The sequence below is a fragment of the Gopherus evgoodei genome, chromosome 7, assembly GCF_007399415.2.
Source record: "Gopherus evgoodei ecotype Sinaloan lineage chromosome 7, rGopEvg1_v1.p, whole genome shotgun sequence".
Taxonomy (NCBI): domain Eukaryota; kingdom Metazoa; phylum Chordata; order Testudines; family Testudinidae; genus Gopherus; species Gopherus evgoodei.
In genome coordinates this window covers 744,144-763,003 of record NC_044328.1, presented here as the reverse complement: position 1 = coordinate 763,003, position 18,860 = coordinate 744,144, and the positions used below count along the sequence as shown (strand labels likewise).

Genomic DNA, 18,860 nt, shown 5'->3' with positions numbered 1-18,860 from the left:
GCAGCGTCCAGCGGGCATAACTGGACACTGCAAGACGGAGGTTCCTAGGGTTGTGTCTGGGACCAGAGATATTGACTAGTGTCATTTGGTTGCACAATCCAAGGAGCAGTTTACACGCTAGAGGCTTAGTGTGACCAGCCCAGGAGTGGGGGTTCTCCCAGCAGAGCAGGGTCAGGCTGGCTCCCAGAGTCAAGGGTTGGAGTGACCTAGCAGATCACCGGTCCAGATAACACCAGAGGGGAACATCACAAATGTATTAGTTAGAAATGAACATCCCTGTTTATGGAAATGAGTAAGGTGGGGTACTGGAATGTAAAACTCATTTCAGGATCAAACTCATGCTTGACTGGGCACTAGAGAAACATACCAGTAAATTGCAAGTTGTAAAATATATAAAATATCTATTTTTAAAAAAGCTCACCGCCATTAAAAATGTTTAAACAATTTCTCTAATCTATCTGTCCAGGATTTTATAAAGTGCTCTGTACTGTCTACACACTGGTATAAAATGATGATCACAAGTAATTTATGCTGGCAACCAGCATGAGGCAAGTGTTACTTGGGTGGATTTAGATTTTAGTTTGTGTGTGTTGTGTGCTTATTTGTTTGAGTCTCTGAGCAGAAGATGAGGCTCTCCTGCATAGAAAGATGGATATAACAAGTAAAAAAGTAAATTTTTCTAAGAGAATTTTAGAGTATATACTAGCATCAGTCAAATACATCCACATAAAATTCTGCTGTCTCACTCATCAACCAGTAAATAACTAACAAACCAGGATGTACCATTCTTTCTGGTCACAGAGCAATTTCCGATGATATTTGTAATGAGATAGTTTCTAATTGAAGAAACTAGAGATAAGAAATAGGAGGAGTCCATCCTTACCTTGAGTAACACCCTGTATGTAAACAGCACCAGCCCCACCTCCCATTAGACAGATGGTGGGTGCGGACGTGACAAAAACAAGTGAAACAAAATTTGCTAATGAACAAAATTGCTCAGGACATTTCAAAGAGAATATGGAACCAAGTCAAAATTACATTATGGTGGTCATTCCTGTGCTGGCCCTGGCACAGTCTCCAAGGGACCTAGTGGGTCTTTCCCATCTATAGCCCACATCACACCCTGAGGAACCATGTGGGGAGACTCTTCACACACCACCCTATCCTACCCACACCGAAAAGCAGCGTCTGCAGCCCTGCCCCCTCTCCCCCTAGGCCGTGTGGTGTGTCGGCCAGTGCAGCCATACTCGCTGGGAACAAGAAAGGAAGAGGGTGCTGCAGGGTAAGTGCCAAGGCACAGAGCCTCCCCTGACAGTTCCTGGCCTTCAGCAGATCCCAAAGAACCAGAAAGGCCTCAGGAGACCCACAGTTGCTGGGGGTGACCATCCTGCTGCAGCGGCACAACCCCCCAGAAGAATTCATCAGAATCTCTGCAAGGGGAGCAATAGCTTTTTCAAACTTAATTCTGAGCGCGGGCTTGATGTTCCTGGCAACTGGAGCCCCTGTGTCTCTCCAGAAGAGCTGAGACAGCCTGGGATTGCTGACTAGGGGGACAGAAGACATGGAACAGCCTCCACCATTCTGTCTCTGCTTTTCATTACCCCTTTCTGCTCCATTAGCCATCTCACGCCTGCCCAGTCCCCTACACCTGCTCCACTTTGCCCCACACCCTCAGCAGTCACCCCTCTTAGCATGACCCCTCCTGCCCCAGCTTCCTTCCCCCGAGCCTGTCGCCTGCCCTTTCCTGCCTGCCCTTGCCCCATCTCACCAGCATGACCCCTCCTGCTGCCAGCCCCTGTAGTGAGAGAGCCAGCAGCTCCTTCCTCCCTGGGCCCAGCATGGCAAGCATGAAGACTAGGCCAGTCACCCTGCCACCAGAGCAGCCCCAGGACCAGGAGGAGTCCATGTAGCAGACCCCCTACTCTGCCTCTACAGATCCCAGCCAGACTGCCAGCAGGCACCATGGGGCCACCATCATGCCCAATGCACAAGACATGCAGCCCTCCCTGTCTCCAGTGCTTCGTGACTTGAACTCTCCACTTGTGGGTTTCCAGGTGGAGTGCAGAGTGGTGGGTTTAGCCTGCTCTATAAAGCCCTACAGTTTGGGGCCATTCTGCCCAAGAGATACTCCCTCCCATGCCCCGAGCAATACCTCTGCAGCTACACTCAGCAGAGAGATGCTAGCTAGACCTCAGTTCAAACAGGAAGAGGCTGCTAGCGGGGTGTTCTTGCCCCAGGGTATCCCTAACTGTGAAACTCTCTCCTCCAAAGGTGCTGACACTTTGATGTTGTGAACATGACTGGCTCTAGGCATCGGTTTTCCAAGCATGTGTTTGGGGCAGCACTTTTCAAGGGGTGGCACTCTGGCTTTTTTGTTTATTTGTTTGCTTTCTTGCTTTGGCAGTGGCACTCTGCCCCCCCCCCTTAATTTTATTTTTTTGCTTGGGGCTGCAAAAAACCTGGAACCGGCCCTGGTTGTGAATACTCAAGATTTTATCACAAGTTTGCCAATATTTGGTGCTTTTCTTAAAGCCCCAGCTGCTGGAGTCAAAAGAGGCAAGAGAATCTCAATTTGCATTTTTTGTATTGTATTTTAAAAATACGTTTCTAGCCTTCAGGGTTGTGGGGAATGTGAAGTGAATGCTCTCTAAGGCAAATAAAAAGAGCACAAAGCGTAGTACTTCTTAAAAATCTCATGATTTTGGGGGGCCAGGAGCATGAATATTAAATATTGCCTTTCAGAACCAAACATTCAGGACACCTACTTTCTGATACAGAAGATTTTGTGTAATCTAACTTGCCTATTTTCTAATGATTTGCATACAGCCATAAATTTCATCTTTAAAAAAATCATATGTGGATTTTGTGCTGGTGAAAGACATTTGTTAGAAAATTCTAGAATTAAGATTGACTGTACAACCTTAATTCTATCCCCATGTGAGTGTGCATTACCATACAGTCTTTAATTACACAATCAAGTGCATACTATTTCTTCCCTGCATGGATCATCAGCAGGGTTTGAACTTAAAACCTTCAGAACAGATCTCTTCTGTCAGAGTTACAAGAGTAACTAGTATTGGAATCAGGCTGTTATCCTGCATGTGGAACAGCCACAGAGGGATGGGAGAGAGACTTTTGCAAGAGAGTAGGAGAATGTTGGGCATCTAGATTTTGGGGTTCTGCTCCTGGCTCCGAGCAAGGAGTGTGATCTAGACGTTAGAGCAGAAGCTACAGACAGAACAGCCAATCATATAGACTTGGCATATTTTTTTCTGAAAAGGCTGCAAAGGAGCTGTGAAGTGCACAGGATTCTTAACCCCAGTTAGTGGGAGAGACGGATTGGAGGAGGGGTTCTCACAATACATTTTTGGTGGCCTCAGAATGCAGCCACCGCCGCTCTGACAATTTTTCCTAAAATACTTAAACTTAAGGAAAACAAAATAATTATGAAAGTATACATGTCCAAATCATTGTAATTTATTTGTGTAGGTTTTTTGCAATAATAAAAATGTACAGTTGTTTCTGTTCTTTACTGGACCTAAACAGACTAGAAACACAAATAAGGTGCTTTGCACGTTCTTGTCTTATTGTTTTTTCTTTTGCTTTTTTTGTTGCGCTTTTAAAAAAAAATGCCTTACTGGCTAGTAAGTCTGCTGCTGTGAAAAGTGATACTTGTATATTAATATCACTTTTCATAGCCTCCCAGCTAGCTACGGGACATAGCTGCACTGCTGAAGGTCTCCCATGTAGCTGCTCCATGCTGATGAGAGAGAGCTCTCCCCTCAGCATAATTAAGCCATCCCTAACGAGGGGCAGTGGCTATGCTGGCAGGACAGCATCTCCCTCCACATTGGCGCTTCTGTCTGTGAAACTTTGTTCACACCCTTGACTGACAAAAGTGCTCATGTAGACGCAGCCTTAGTCTGCTGTGAAAAGTGATATTAACAAACATACACACACATATCACTTTTCACAGCAGACTTACTCAGCCCTGGCATGCTAGGATACAATTAAGCCCTGAACGGTGAGGTGGGTAGGAAGGCAGCGGGGCCAGGGTGATAGAAGGAACGGATGGGAGCTGGGGGTGGCAGTGGGGGCCAGAGCCCACTGTCACAAGAACAGGGGCTGGAGCCCATCGCTGTGCAGCTAGGGGATAGAGCTCAAAGCCCTGAGCCCGGAGACAGACGCCAGACCCCGAAGCCCTATGGCTGGAGCCTGCCACCCACCACCTGCCACCCTAGGGCAGGAGCCTGGCCCCACCATCGTGGGGAAGGCGGGGAACTCGGGGAACTCACTGGTTGCTTGCTCCTCCAGTGTTTGTGTCTCCACAACCCCTGCTGGAGGCCCTGAGGGAGAAGCCGCTGCTTCTCTCCCCCCCACGCTCAACCACCACCCAGGAGGCTGTGGCCGCAAGTAAAGCTGCTGGTGGCTGCATGCAACCACAGTGGCCACATTTGAGAAACACTAGATCAGAGCTTGCAGCTCAGGGCATCTTCCTCTATGTTAAGGGTATTTTGTAGGGAAAGATCCCTTCCCCACCACTGAAAAGCAGGGTTTGGCTGTGCCAAAGCTCCAGAAGGCAGGACAGTCCCTACTCAGCTCGGATGGCAACCCTACCCAAAGCCCAGATTTGTTACCCTTCCAGACCTGGGGACAGGGGCATGTTGGAGGAGGTGCTCTGCTTGGCACAGCTGCCACAGAGAGAAGCTGTCTGAAGTTACAACAGCAGCTCAATGTACAAGTTGCATTGGGGTTGGGTTGTGCGTGTGGTTCAAATACTCAGAAACCCAGGGTGAGGGGTGGGCACTTTGATAGGCCGCTGAGCATCCAAAGGGCAGGAACTGCCAGCCACTTCCCACCTGGGGCCACAGGAACATCTATACACAAGAGCTGGGTTGTTATTTCCCCCCACACTTAAACCCCGGAGTGCGGTGTCCCACTGTGCAGGCAGGGAAAACAACCGATCAAGGTGCTGCTCCTACAGGCCGAGAAAGGAGAAAGATGGTTACTGCTGGGAGGGGCTCAAATCCAATGGCCAGAGAGGTAGACACAGTCACACCCCACCTCCCCTGACACAGGCCGGGGGGGGCCTAGCGAAGAAAAGGGCTGCTCAGGTCATCCAGAGCCAGACCCCCTTACTCTCACCGGTGAGCATTGCTTGGGTCACCCCACTGAACTGCACTGCTTAAGAAGTGACGGGATTCAGATCTGACCCTTAAGTGCGAAGGACAGAAAACGTCACTTTAACCCCCCAACACAGATAAAACCAAAACCCTTAGGCCACGGGCTATTGTAGAGTCTGTTTCAGCTCAGTATCCATGGGCAGGGCCGCCCAGAGGATTCCGGGGCCTGGGGCCGTCGGCGGCAGGCAGCTCCGGTGGATCTCCTGCAGGCGTCCCTGCGGAGGGTCCGCTGGTCCCGCGGCTCTGGTGGAGCATCCGCAGCCATGCCTGCCGGAGACCCACCGGAGCCGCGGGACCGGCAAGTGGCAGGGCGCCCCCCGTGTGGCCGGCCCTGTTCGGCGGCGGGGGCCGTTCCGTTCCGGGACCCGCTGCCGAAGTGCCCCGAAGACCCGCGGTGGGGGCGCCCCGCTGGGGAATTACCGCCGAAGCGGGACCCGCCGCAGAAGTGCAGCCCGCTCTTCGGCGGTAATTCGGTGGCGGGGAGCCCCCGCCGCGGCTCTTCGGGGCACTTCGGCGGCGGGTCCCGGAATGGAAGGGCCCCCAGTTGAATTACCGCTGAAGAGTGAGCTGCACTTGAGCAGCAGGTCCTGCTTCGGCGGTAATACAATGGCGGGGGGTCCTTCCCCCCGGAGCGGAAGAACTCCCCCGCCAGCGAAGACCGGGAGCGGAAGAAGCTCCGGGGCCCAGCCCCACAAGAGTTTTCTGGAGCCCCCGAGTGAATGAAGGACCCCGCTCCAGGGGCCCCTGCGGAGCCCAGGGCCTGGGGCAAATTGCCCCTCTTGCCCCCACCCCTGGGCGGCCCTGCCTATGGGCCTCATTCATGCTATAAAACACAACAGCCTGAAAACAAACCCAGTACAAACGTTTCAGGTTTAGCTGCTGTCCTCACTTAACACACATCTCAGTTGGAACCTGAACTCAAGTCCACTTTAAATCTCTCTGTGGCTGCCTGCTCCCATAGCTCTTTTTGGGGGGTGGTTGAGCATCGTTTCCTGGAATGCTGGCACTTCAAAGGGGACAGGTTGGGGCTATGACACAGCATCATGTTTGCATTTTGTGTTATGGGTCTGCTATGGGATGCACCTGGGAACTCATTAACTCACATGTGCAAATGAATTTGCTGATCTGTCCCAGCCTCTTGAGAGCAGGACTCCGCAGTGCACAGGCACCACACAACTTGTTGCAATTAACACATTCTACTCAGGAGAGGTCCAAGGCTGAAACAGCTGGTGTTGGTTCTGGTTAAGATTCAGAGGCAGGTACCTTAAGGGAAAGCCTGCAAAGTGCTTGCTGCTTAATATCTGAACAAGCCAGTGCAATTAGCTCCTCGGTTTATAGGCAAATTTCACACACAAATATTTTACTAAGTCTCTCCCTCTTTAGACTTTCATACCCTTCCCATCTTCATGGCATGTGAGCACCTGTGGCTCAGTATTTCCCTTTGCATAGCGTTCAGATTGAGAGACAAACCAACAGCCAATGCCAGCCATTTCAAATGAGGTTGGGGAATTCAGATCTCTACTGGTGCTCCTGCCTGAACACTGTGTGCTGCAGGGATATACCCCGGAGGAACTGTACTGAAATCTTCAACTCACATCACACTGTTCAGTACTCAGTCTTTAGCTAGTAATACCTGGTAAACTAGGTTACTCTGGGGTGTAATGAGCTACAAATCTCTTCATCTTTAGGTTTCTGGCTGAAGCTAGTCAGGAAACAAGGGAAGCAAAAACTTTCTAAAAGTGTGTTTGTTTTGCGGTTGAAATTTTGTTTTTGGCTACATTTTCTAACCAGCCCAATAGGTACTAGTTTGAAACTAACCCAAGGTCAATCCTCAGGAGTCATCCCCAGCTGACAGCCATTTGGGAATCTCTGTGAAATAAGCTGGTGGCCTCAATTCCCAGAAAAACAGACATGTCACAAAATTCACCACTACCTTCGGCAGTTTCAGCAGAGGTGTTGAAAACAGGATGAGCATCAGGCCTGAACTTCCCTCTCACTTCTCCGGGTGAGTCCTTCCAGCACATGGCAGAACTGCTCTGATGGGGCAATGGCAAAGGTTCCAATGGCTCTGGATGGAGTGTCCCTGTTCTATGGAAAGAGGTCTCCAGGCACCAGGCCTGCCAATTCAGGGTGTTTCAGGGGCACAAAAGCCAATTTCTAAACACTGAACAATGACAGGATGGCAGCAAGTTGGCCTGGATCCACCCCAAGGAATGAGAACTCCTTTCTGTTAATCGCCTCCTTCACCACTCAGGCACCTTTCCTTCACTGTTTTATAAATAAGCACCGTAAAATGTAATGAGCTCTATGAACATTTTAAGGGCTATTTTCCAGTTACATTAGCTCCAACAGACAGTCCCTGGTCCATTAACTCTGAAACTGTGCAATAGATTTTCTCAGATATAAAAACAAACAATGCTCCCTAGGCTGAGACACTGCAGCCAAGCAAATTCTCAGGGTGCAGCCAGGAATCCCACAGGGGAAGCGCTCCCCCTAAAGTTAGCTGTGGGGAGCGGTGACTGTTCATGGATTCCTAAGAGGAAAACTCCAGTGTAGAGTCACAACAGCAGCAGCAGAGACCGATGCAGTGGAGAACAGGGGGGCATCCACCCCTTTGGGTCCAGAGCAAGTGGACTCCTTGAGGGGGCCCACGGTGAGAAACAGACGTGCTAAGGCTCAGAGAGGTGCGGGTCCAGGAGGTGGAGGGGCCTGACCCCAAGATACAGTGGACCCCTGAGAGGGGCTGTCACACTGAAATGGGCACCCCGCACAGGCTGCACGGGGCCACGAGTGGGCATGATCTGTGAGTCCATGACAACAGTGCTAACACTGAGAGACACGCTGAAAGAAAAGTGAACATGCAGGTGCCTGGAGAAGAAGCCAGAGTGCACAATGTATTGTTAAGCTGCAATGCTGCTAAGACCGAATCCTGAGCAGTGATGGTTCTGTCATAAAGCGGGAATGTTCCATGACATTTCAATGCTTGTGTGCCTTACTTTCCCCCTACATTTTGCATTGATAGCCAGTGGGAGGAAAATAAATTAGTTTGCTTTCAGGGCAGGCTAAAGCCACATCTACACGTACAGCGCTGCGGCAGTGAAGGTGGGTGACAGCTCTCCTGCTGGCATAATAAAACCACCTCCACATGCAGCAGAAGCTATGTTGGCCGGCGAAGCTCTCCCGCCGACCTAGTGCTGTGCACACTCGCGCTTATGCCGGGGTGTGTGTGTAATAGTCACACCACTGAGCAACATGTGGTAATGTAGAATAGGCTAAGAGGCACATGTCTGTGCATCACCCTCCCTGTCTAGGTAGAATGAACAGTGAGGAAGGAACTGGCTCAGATCAGCAAGGGGTCTCCCCCCCCCCCCCCCCGCGGAGACAATGAAAGCTCCAGGGCCAGTGATTCATGGATTGACACTCTCAGAAGGAAGTTGAGCAGACTCCAGCTCAAAAACAAAGACTGGAAGGTGTGAGGGGATAAGTGTGAGCTCTGGAAGAAGCCTGGGAGCTCTCTCACCTGGGATCTGATTAAGGGAGGAAGCCAGAGAGAGAGTTCGCTCCAGCTTGGCTGGGCTCTGGGCTAACCAGAATAGATTATGCTGCAACCTTCAGCTCCAAAAGGGACTTCCTGTGCTGTCTTCCAGCTGACCAATGAACCCGACCGTTCTCAAGATGCTGCTTGAGTGGCCCAGTAATGGCTGGGTGAGGTGCATTATCAGTTGCTCAAGAACATACAGGTCTCTGCAGAACTCACTGAACAGAGCTCACAGTGTGAGCCAGGAGTGCTGAAGGCCCAGAGGTTGAGTCTCAGGAAGCGACAAGGCTGCGTGGCCTCCCCAAAGAAAGAGTGAGACCCCTGGCAGGCCAGAACATCGAAGAAGTTCCTCCAAGAGTCTGTTCCAAAGCTGGGTATATAGCTGGATCTGAGACAGCTTCCCATACGTAATCTTGTAGGGACTCCATTCAGCAATCCACTCCTTACCGGCTGCAGTGGCAAGGCCACTCTGTTCGTCCCTACCCACACAGTGAGGGAGGGTGGGGTCTGGAAGCAAGTCCCACAGGTGACCACTTTCCAGGCAAGAGAGAAAAGAAACATACAAGGACCGAGGCCTCCAGCACCTGATCTGAACACTCTGCCTAAGCCCCACACTACTCCAGCAAGGACTGGGGCCAGTTCCACTGGGCCCAATTAAAGTTTGACAAGGGCCAGGGCTAATATAGCTCTGGAGGGACCTCGGTGCCTATTCAGATCCTTCTCTTTACAGGTTTACTACCACCCATGCTGATGTCAAATACTGTGCTGTTAAAATTACCTAACCACTCACTGACAGACTTGAAGGTGGCAATTTTGCAAAAAATCCCTTCAAAAACAGACTCCAAAGAGAGACTGCTGAACTTGAATTAATATGCAAATTAGATACAATTAACTTAGGTTTGAACAGAGACTGGGAATGGTTGGGTCATTACACTAATTGACTCTATTTCCCCATGTTAAAATATCCTCACATCTTCTATGGGTCATCTCAATTATCACTTCAAAAAAGTTTCTCTCTCTCTCCTGCTGATGATAGCTCATCTCAATTGATTGGCCTCTTACAGTTGGTATGGCTACTCCCACCTTTTCATGTTCTCTGTATGCATAAATATCTTCTTACTGTATTTTTCATCCCATGCATCTGATGAAGTGGGTTTTAGCCCATGAAAGCTTACACTCAAATAAATTGGTTAGCCTCTAAGGTGCCACAAGTACTCCTGTTCTTTTTTGCAGATACAGACTAACACAGCTGCTACTCTGAAACCTAAAATTACCTTGGTTATTATAGTTTGTTTTTTAAATGTGATGCACCAACTCTAAAGCTGAATAGCAGTTAAAACAAACAAAACTATTTTTAATTTCAGCACATACCTGGTAGTAATAAAAGCAGAAACACTATGGCTTTAATTACCCATAGCAGTGGTATCAGTTACATTTTCTGGTGGGCCAGACAATGCAATGTCCAAATCTTGGTGGCCCATAGGGCTCTTTCTAGAGCCAAGGGGTTCTGAGGCTGCTCGCTCTCTCCAGCAGCTGGAGTGGCAAACTGTCAAGTGTGGTGTGCCAGCACCGTATTTCTGAATCTTAAAGTCAAAGGTTAAATGTGCTGACAGACAATATTCCAGCGAAATCTTGCAAATAATTAATTATACAAATACACTGAAATGCTATTAAAACGGTACATCATTAATAAGTCTTAAAAGTATGAAATTAAAATTAGAAGTTAAACTCAAATAAATGAACAGACATCTCATTTCTCTTTCTTAATGCCTGAAATGTTGACAATCACTCACCCTGTCTTTTTTTTCCAGAAAAGTACTGTGCAATGAACAATCAAACTAACTAATGAAAGCCCATCAATTACTGATCCCCCTTATGTTGCATAAGCATCAGATTAAGTGCCTGATTAACAGTGTAGCACTATAAGTGGAAATGTATCAACACTGTCTAGCCCCAAGGGGGGTAAATGTAAATGGAAAAAGTCTAAATTAAATAAATGGCATGATGGTAAACCGAGGGCAAAAGGAGTGCATCTCCCCAGCCCCCACCACTTCTGCCCCCACATCTGCCCAGATCCCAGCTGACCTCCACTCCCACTGGGTTCCTTCACCACCTATCCTCCCAGGCTGGGGGAAGGGGGGCAATTGCAGCAGGGCTCCCCCAGACCCTTCCAGGTAAGGGGGCAGCTCCCAAGACTCTTCACTCCCTCCTCCTTCCCAAACTCTTTGCCCCCCAGCCCCTCCCTTTCTGTGAGAACAGACAGAGCTCCCTGCTTCCTGAGCAGCTCTGATTGGCTGCTCCTCCCAGGTGGCATGGCAGACCAGCTGGCCCAGCCCCAAGGCAATTGAAGAGCCATTCATACATGGCCCTAGGCTGCAACCCCGAAAGCCCCTGAGTTAATCCAGTCCCCTCCCTGGCTACCAGGAACAATCACCCAAAACCTACCTGTGAAGTCTCCACCCTCACCTCCTTCAGGCTACTGCTAAGAGCTCTCCTCAGTGCTGGCTGCAAACAGGGGTGTGTTTGCCCTTAATTAAAGCCAAACACAAAGCTCTGAACCCACAAGCCCCAGACACGCTGAATGAGCCTCTCCCCTGCCTCTGGCATGTTATTTCCTTCCTTGCATTGCAGGCTGCTTGGGGCAGGATCCCATCTAGTTCTCTGTGAGATGCCGAGAATACCTGTGAGTGTGATGGACAGACAAGAGACACTCCTAGATCCCTGTCAGGTGGCCCTGGGGGAGAACGACCCACCCAGTGGTGGGGGTATGATTATTTATCCCTCCTATTAGGGTAGTGCCTAGAGCCCCAAGCAGGATGGGGGCATCATGGTGCTAGGCGCTGAAAAACTCAGTGTAGAAAGACAGTCCCTGCCTCTAGGAGCTCTCCATCTAAATTAATGTCACATGAATTTAACCCTATGTCCAGGGGCAAAACCCTCATAAACATCTTGTCCCATTTACACTCAGCCCCCCTGTGGGAGGAACTCCCCCCATTCCTTGTGGATTCAGCCAGGATCCAAGAACCCCAAGCTCTGAAATGATCTTCTAGGCATTCAACTGAAACGCTGTTTGATATGTTCCAGGCGTGGCCACGTGTCCCCTCTGCAAAAGAAAGGGAAGTGCAGCAGCTGAGCCAGCACTCACCATACGACCAAGAGCGCCCGGCTGCCAGGCAGCCTCAGCCTGGCTAAGTCCCAAGGGCAGGTCCCGGTTCGTCTCTCGGGGCCTCCCTGTCACAAGGGGCTTAAGGCAAAGAGGCTGACATGGCCTTAACAGCTGTAGCATCACAAGTCCCTCTTTCCTAATACCTTGTTCCTATTAACTCATCATCCTCTCCACCCTCTTCGCTTCACCCCACCCAGACCAATAACAGGTTTTAAAACACACACAAGCACATACAGAGAAAATGGACAAACCCAGATAACTTAGAGAAACAGAGGTAACTAACATGACACTTGCCAGCTTGCTCTCAGCTTGCTCTGATCACAGACTTATACCCTTTGTCTATGCAGCTTGTTTAGGCTGTAAGCTCCTCGGAGTACAGGACGTCTCTGCTTAGGAGTTTGTTCAGTGCCTAGTGCAAGGGGGCCCTGATTCGGAGGGCAGCCTCTAGGTGCTACTGCAATGCAAATTGTCCCTGCCTTATTGATAAGAGTGGCCTAGTAATGCTGTGGAACGATAACACGGCTGCTAGGACTCGGTGAGTGGGGCAGAGCTTTGCAGTGGCAGCAGGATTTCATTTCAAAGAACTGGACTCTTCTAGTGAAACTCTCAGCGCAACCTCCACACAAAAAGATCCCCTCGAATACAATGACAGTTACTAGCTCCTGGTCATGATGTTCCCACACAGAGAGCTTAGGAACAAATCAGAAAGTTTTGCTTCTAGGCAGGAAATCCCCCTCAGCACACCTTTCTGATTGACACTGCTCTCTGATAGACCCCACATGTGTCCCCTCCTTCCCTCACCCACATTTGCAATGGTTCTGTTCCACATTTAAGTGATGAAAAGTTAAGACCTGTGGTTACAACTTCTATGAGAAACTTCATTTGGAAGGGCTGCTACATTTCAACTTTATTGCCATGAGGAAAACTGAAGAAACAAAAGCCTTCAGTCATTCCGTCATGAAAACCCCTAGTGAAGACATTTAATAAGTGGAAGTTCTCTGCAGCAAGTTGTTGAAATATTGACCTTTGGGCTGAAGCAGCAACATTTATTTCTACAAATGTTTTGTATGAACCATCCACAGTTTATGCTGTACAGTTAGTTTCTCCCATAGATGTTTGACTACAGCTGGCTGGGCCAGCATTTTTTCTTCAATCTGCATCTCCACAGACTGAGATTAAGACAAACTCTTCCCTTGAGATTTGTCAGGGTAGCACAAGATCAGGATTGCTTTATCTAGTGAAACACAGAGATAAAAAATATCCAGAATGACCCTCCTGCCTGTATGTAGCAGAGTACAAGCCTCTTGATCTGAGTGCAAATCAGATCAGGCATAGAGAGAGAGAGGGAAAAAAACTAGCAAATATGTCTGCTTTTTCCATGCAGGGCTTCGCTGTTTGACTAGCGCTCTGCAAACCATTGTCTTTCTACTGATCTGCCACTGGGATCTGTCTTTCTAAATTAATTGGCTTCCTAAATAATTACTTATGGAAAATCTTCAGCTAATGACTCTTTTAAGTCACAGGTAGAAAAGGTACATTTTAAAAAACAGACAAAATATAGTTAATTTTTTTCCCTATATGTAGTCGCTAGATTCCACTTTCTTATTTAAATAATGCAGGCTAGAGCTTTGCCACTACAGTTTCTTGACGTTTCTTTGCCTGAATTAATACCGTCCAAAGGGAAGGAAAAATGCTTATGCAAATATTTCAAGGGCAAAAAAAATTCGAAAGAAAAAGCCAGAACCACTAATACAAAAGCAAAGTGATACAATTTGTATTTTTTTTTAATTTTGAATGTTAAGGTACTGAAATGCTTTTTATCTGTTTTTAATGAGGAAAAGTAAATAAATATGGACAACTGAAAAATTTTAAAACCCTTTAAAAACAACTATTATTACTAAAACTTTCCCTTATCACTGTTTCTCGAGTGAGTGACTTCATTGGCATAAATAGGGTTTCTCACATGAGGAAGGGCTGCAAGATCTGGCCCGAAAGCAGGTAAGATCTGAACCTATGCAATATACAGGCACCACGAGGAATTGGCTAACATCCCAAAACACCGATGATTATTTATGAAAAGTTACATACAATTGAGGAGGAACCAACGGGTTGGGGGAAGAGAGAAAAAGGCAAACATGGACCTTTTAAAAAAGGAAACAAAAGTAACTCTACAATTACCTCTCAGTGCTAGCTTCACACTCCTTAAACAATGGGCAATGTGGCGGGGGTGGGGTGGGGAAATATGTAAAAACCTGAAGAATAGCTGGACCAAGGTCAGTAAGCAGCCTGCCTTTGTAGAAGACAAACCATGTCAGAGGAATGCGAATGCTTTTTGTGCTGTATTACAAAGTAGCTAAAAGGAGTGAAGTCAATGTAATAAATGTAAGACCGCAATTGTAGTAAAGCTTAACTAATATCTTAACTGTAGTACAGGGCTAAATCCCTCTCTGGCATAACTGCTAGAAACAACTGAGATAAACCAGCGAGAAATCTGGTGCAAGGGCTTAGAAACATCTCGGGAAATAGAATTAAATTCAAATCGGTTGGAACTCTCAGGCGGACTGAAAAACGCAGCCCTAAACCAGAGGAAATGCTGAACAGCAAGGGATGGGGCTGCCGAAGGTGCCGAGCAGTGTTAAGTCTGGTCTCATTTAACATTTTCATTAATTATCTGGAAGTGGAGTAAACAGCACACTCATTTCGCTGGCAGAGGATGTGAAATTGGGAGGCGTGTGAACGCCAGCGCGGGGAGAGAAATAATGCGAAGAGGCCAGAAATGTTAGAAATGTGGGAAGGAAACAGCAGCGCCGGGTGAAAAATGGAGGCCGGGAGACTTAGCAGAAAAGCGAACTGGATTTTTCTGTTTTTCTGCTTTCTTTGGTTAAAGAAAAAAAAAAGATTTTTTCAATTGGCTCCACGGCTGGCGAACCACAGGCGGGACAAGGCGAGGAGACCGAGACGGAGAGATTTACCCCGTTGCTCACGACGATTTTGAGCAGCTCTCTGCACCCCAGAACATGAGATTCACCCCGCTGCGTGCAGAGCGACCCCGGCACTGCCAGGCCAGGGGAGCTGGGAAGGCACCGCGGGGCCGGGGGCGGCGGCGGCCCGCAGCCCGGGCGAGCACAGCCAAAAAGTCGCGGCGCCCAGAGACCGCTGATAGGTGGGAGCCCGAAGGAACCAGCGCCCGAACCGGCCCCGGCGTGCCGCGAACAACCCCCCCGGGGTGCGGGGCGCCGGAGACTGGCGAGGGCAGTGTCCAGGCTGCAGAAGGACGCGGGGAAGGATGCTCAGGGCTGAATCTGCCTCTCTGGGCTCCGGTCTGCGGCAGGAGGGAACCGCATCCTCCGGCCGCTCGACTGGGAATCAGCCGGGAGAGAGCGAAGCGACAGGAACCCAGGACCCTTCCCAGCCGCCGGATGAACTCCCGCGGGCGCGGCGGGAGCCCTGCCAGGGAGGCGGGCACAGCCGGACGCTCCTGCCCTGCAGTGCCTGGGGCCTGGAGCCTGCTAGCGGCCCGAGCCCTGCTCAGCGCACACCCCAGCGCCAGCAGCTTCGGCAGCGCGGGCACCTGCGCCCCGACACCACCCCGATGGGCGCCTCGGCATTGAACCTCCGGGCTTGGGGCCCCAGAGGAGCGTACGGGCTGCCGGGGCGGAGTGACCTACCCGGCCCGGAGGGCAGCAGGGGCAGCGCGCTGCTTTCACACGCCAAGGGGAGTGCGGCCGAACAGGCCGGGCCAAGGGCGAGTGTGTGCGGGCTTTACTGGGGGGCGGGGCGGGTTAAACAGGCTCCTACCAGAAAGCGGGTTTTACCCGGGATCCAGAAAGTATCGTCGGAGCCGTCATCCCCCTACACACAGCCCAGAACCTCACACCCCGGACCCCCGCACCACCACAGCTACACAACCCGAGAACAACAGACCCCTGGCCTCCCCGTACCACAACTACACACCTCGAGAACCACACACCCCTGCCCGCCTCCCACAACTACACACCCGAGAACCACACACCCCTGGCCTCCGCGCCACAACTACACACCCCGAGAACCACACACTCCTGCCCCCCTCCCACCACAATTACACACCCCGAGAACCATACACCCCTTGACTCTCCGCACCACAAACACACACCCCGAGAACCACACAACCCTGGTCTCCCCGCACCACCACAACCACACACCCCCAGAACCGCACACACCCCCGGCCTCTCTCCGACCCCAACACAACAGAAGTAAGGAGGGTCAAAGCACCGACCAGCAAAGGTCCGTTCTCCCGCCTGGCCCAGCCTTCGGCCCGTTACACCCCACGCGGGTCCCTCCCGGACTCGCCCGGGAGTCGGGCACACGCCGCTCACCGGTTCAGCAGGAGCCAGGCTTTGACACCTCTCCCCCTCCCAGGGGCAGCCGGCCGCCCTGTGGCCCAGGGCCTGAGACCTGCAGCGACTCGCCCCCCGCAGAGTCGCCTGCCAGCCACCCGGACCTGCTCTGCCCGCTGTGCCCCACGCAGACACCCCGCTTCCTGCCTCCCAGCAGCCAGGGGCCCGCGCATACCCCGCCGCGCGTCTCGCAGCCGGTGCCTCTGGCGCGCACGACCCAGGAGTTCGCAGGGACCCGCCGCGCCCTTCCCCGCTCACCGTCCTCGTAGTTCTTGAGGTAATAGTCCGGGCCGGGGCCCCCGCGGCTCTTGGCCGGGTTCTTCAGGTTCTGGAACTGCAGGAAATCGGTTCTCTTCCCCGCGAAGCGCAGGAAGGCGGGAGCCAGGCCCCGGGCCAGGGTCACCAGGCGCCTGGAGCTGGGAAGGAGAGAGCGAGGCGCTGAGGGGGGAGCTGGCCCGGGGCGCCCCGGACCCAAACACCTCCTGCGGATCAGCCCACCCCCCCGGGGGCCCGGATCTTGGAGGGTCCCACCAGCCCCGTTTCCTCTTCCGCAGGATGCAAGGCCGAGCCGGTCCCTGCCCAGCGCTGGCCGCAGCCCCCCTGAAGCCTGGGTCTGCCCCGGTGCCGGGATACCCCGGGAGTGGGGGTAACCCGGGGGCAGGATCGGGCCCGAGGCATTCCTGGCTCGTCTCCCCCAGAAGCCCGCGCAGGCCTAGGGACCCCCGATGGGAGAGAACTCCCGCCGGGACACTGCAACCGAGCCCGGGCGAGGCGCTCGCGTTTCACTGGGGCTGTTAAAGACCTTCCAGCGGCCCCGGCGCGGCTGCAAACCCACCTGGGGAGCCCGCTCGGGTCGGCATCCAGGCCAGGAGCGGAGCGGGGGGGAGAGCCGCTACATCTCTCCCGCTGCGCCCGCCCTGGTCGCCTGAGCCCGGCAACCGGAGCCCGCCTCGGCAAAGATGGGGGCACCCACTCGCTTTCCCGGGTAATGGCCAGCTGGTCCCTCCCAGGACCCCGGCGGGCCCGACCCTAGCGATCCTGCACAGTTGTGGCTGCCCGTTCTCGGCGCCGCAGCCTCGCCAGCGCACGGGCGGTCCCACCCCAGCCCTCGGTGTGTGCGCGCCGCGGACCCTCCCCTGGGCCCGGCCTGGCGGTTTTCAACAGAACCTTGTTTCCGCGCTTCGCCGCTGCCCGGGCCCTCCCCGGAGCAAAGGGCAGGCGAGCCACTGTTCCCAGGGAAGCCAGTGGCGGACACCGGGGTGGCCTGCGCCCGGGGCCGGGGTCCCGCCGATGGGGCTGCGCGCCGGAGCGAAGCGTCCAGTCCTGCTTTCCCGGAGCCGGCCCCGCCGTGTGTCTGATCCTCCGCGGAACCGGGAACTGTGAGCGGAGCCTCGGCGCGATGGGAGCGGGTCCCACGCAGAGACACCCCGCTCCCCTGCAGACCTCCGGCCCCACTGCCCCCGGGAGGGGGGGCGCTCCCCGGGCGGGGCTGCCTCCTCCGGGCCGCTGCAATTCCACTTCGCCCGGGCGAAGCACGGCTAGTTACCTCCGAGGGAGGGTTTTGCCCTCGGTACCAGGAGCTGCCTGTTCGCAACTAGCTGAGCAGCCGACGGGCGAGCGAGGCAGCCCTGCAGCCCGAACCCCAACCCGGCTCCCCGCCCGGCAGGACCACGAGAGGTTCGGGGGCCGTCCCCCTCGGCTCCCTGTGCTGGCTCGGCACCGCCTGCTGCTTTCCGCGGGGGCTAATTGCTGGGGAGAGGGAAGCCCGACATTTTTTCAGTCCTAACTGATAAGTTTCTGAAATGCCTTCTCCATTGCAAACATGTGCATGGTAATGGGAAACACTCCGTGCTCCTCCGTCACAACGAGCGCCGGCCGCAGCGCAGAGCCGGCCCAGGGCTCGGGACCACTCGCCTGGCTTCTCTGGGCTGGGCCAGTGGGGAGCGGGTAGGAGCGGGGTGCGCGGGGAGCTCCCGCCTTACCTTAGGAAATCGAGCCAGCCATCATGGATGATGGAGGGGTCCAGCTGCAGGGAGAGGAAGTTCTCACTGGTTACCCTGACAGGGCTTTTGGTGTTCACATCCAGAAGAATGAGAGTCCTTCCCTTCACAGCTGGCGGTTTCTCCACCGGGACCGCTCGCCTGTCCCCGGCTTGGGAGGAAAGGGAGAGATGCGCCAGGAGAGCCAGCCAAGGGGCCAGGAGGGCGAGGAGCCCCGGGGGGCAGGAGCTGGGATGGGGCATGCTGAGCTGCGGGACCCCGCTAATTACACCCCTCTTTCGGCAGGCGCTCGCTGGTGGCTAATTGTCCTTATCGAAAGCGTGGGGCTCGCTGCCTTTTTTTGCAATGTTTTGGTGCTGGTGGAGGGGAACTCACGCCCCTGACCAGCCTTTCCAGCAGCCGGTGCCAAGACTCCTTGTTAACCAGCACCGCCCCTTTAAGAGATGCAGACTGCAGACATTTTTAACTTGTTCAAGGTAAGGGAAGTCTCCTGGTTTAACCCTCTCAGCTCGGCGTTCAGGAGTCTAGTCACGAGGCCAAATGTGACCGCGGCGAGTTCGAGATGTTTTTGTTTTATTTGCATTTGATGGACAAGAA

The 18,860-nt window shown here is 52.6% G+C and overlaps 1 protein-coding gene across 6 annotated transcripts in view; it reads right to left on the bottom strand.

Moving 5' to 3' along the window:
- The window catches only part of HPSE2 (heparanase 2 (inactive)), a 277,720-nt gene extending 259,126 nt beyond the window's left edge, over nt 1-18,594 (bottom strand). For all 6 annotated transcript variants that reach the window (XM_030570710.1, XM_030570711.1, XM_030570717.1 and 3 more), the window contains exons 1-2: nt 18,246-18,594; nt 16,522-16,679 (exon numbers count right to left, since the gene is read on the bottom strand). In XM_030570710.1, the coding sequence (XP_030426570.1) occupies nt 16,522-16,679; nt 18,246-18,505 (418 nt within the window). In that variant the 5' untranslated portion in view covers nt 18,506-18,594. The remainder of the gene's footprint in view (nt 1-16,521; nt 16,680-18,245) is intronic.
- Between the last annotated feature and the right edge of the window lie 266 nt (nt 18,595-18,860).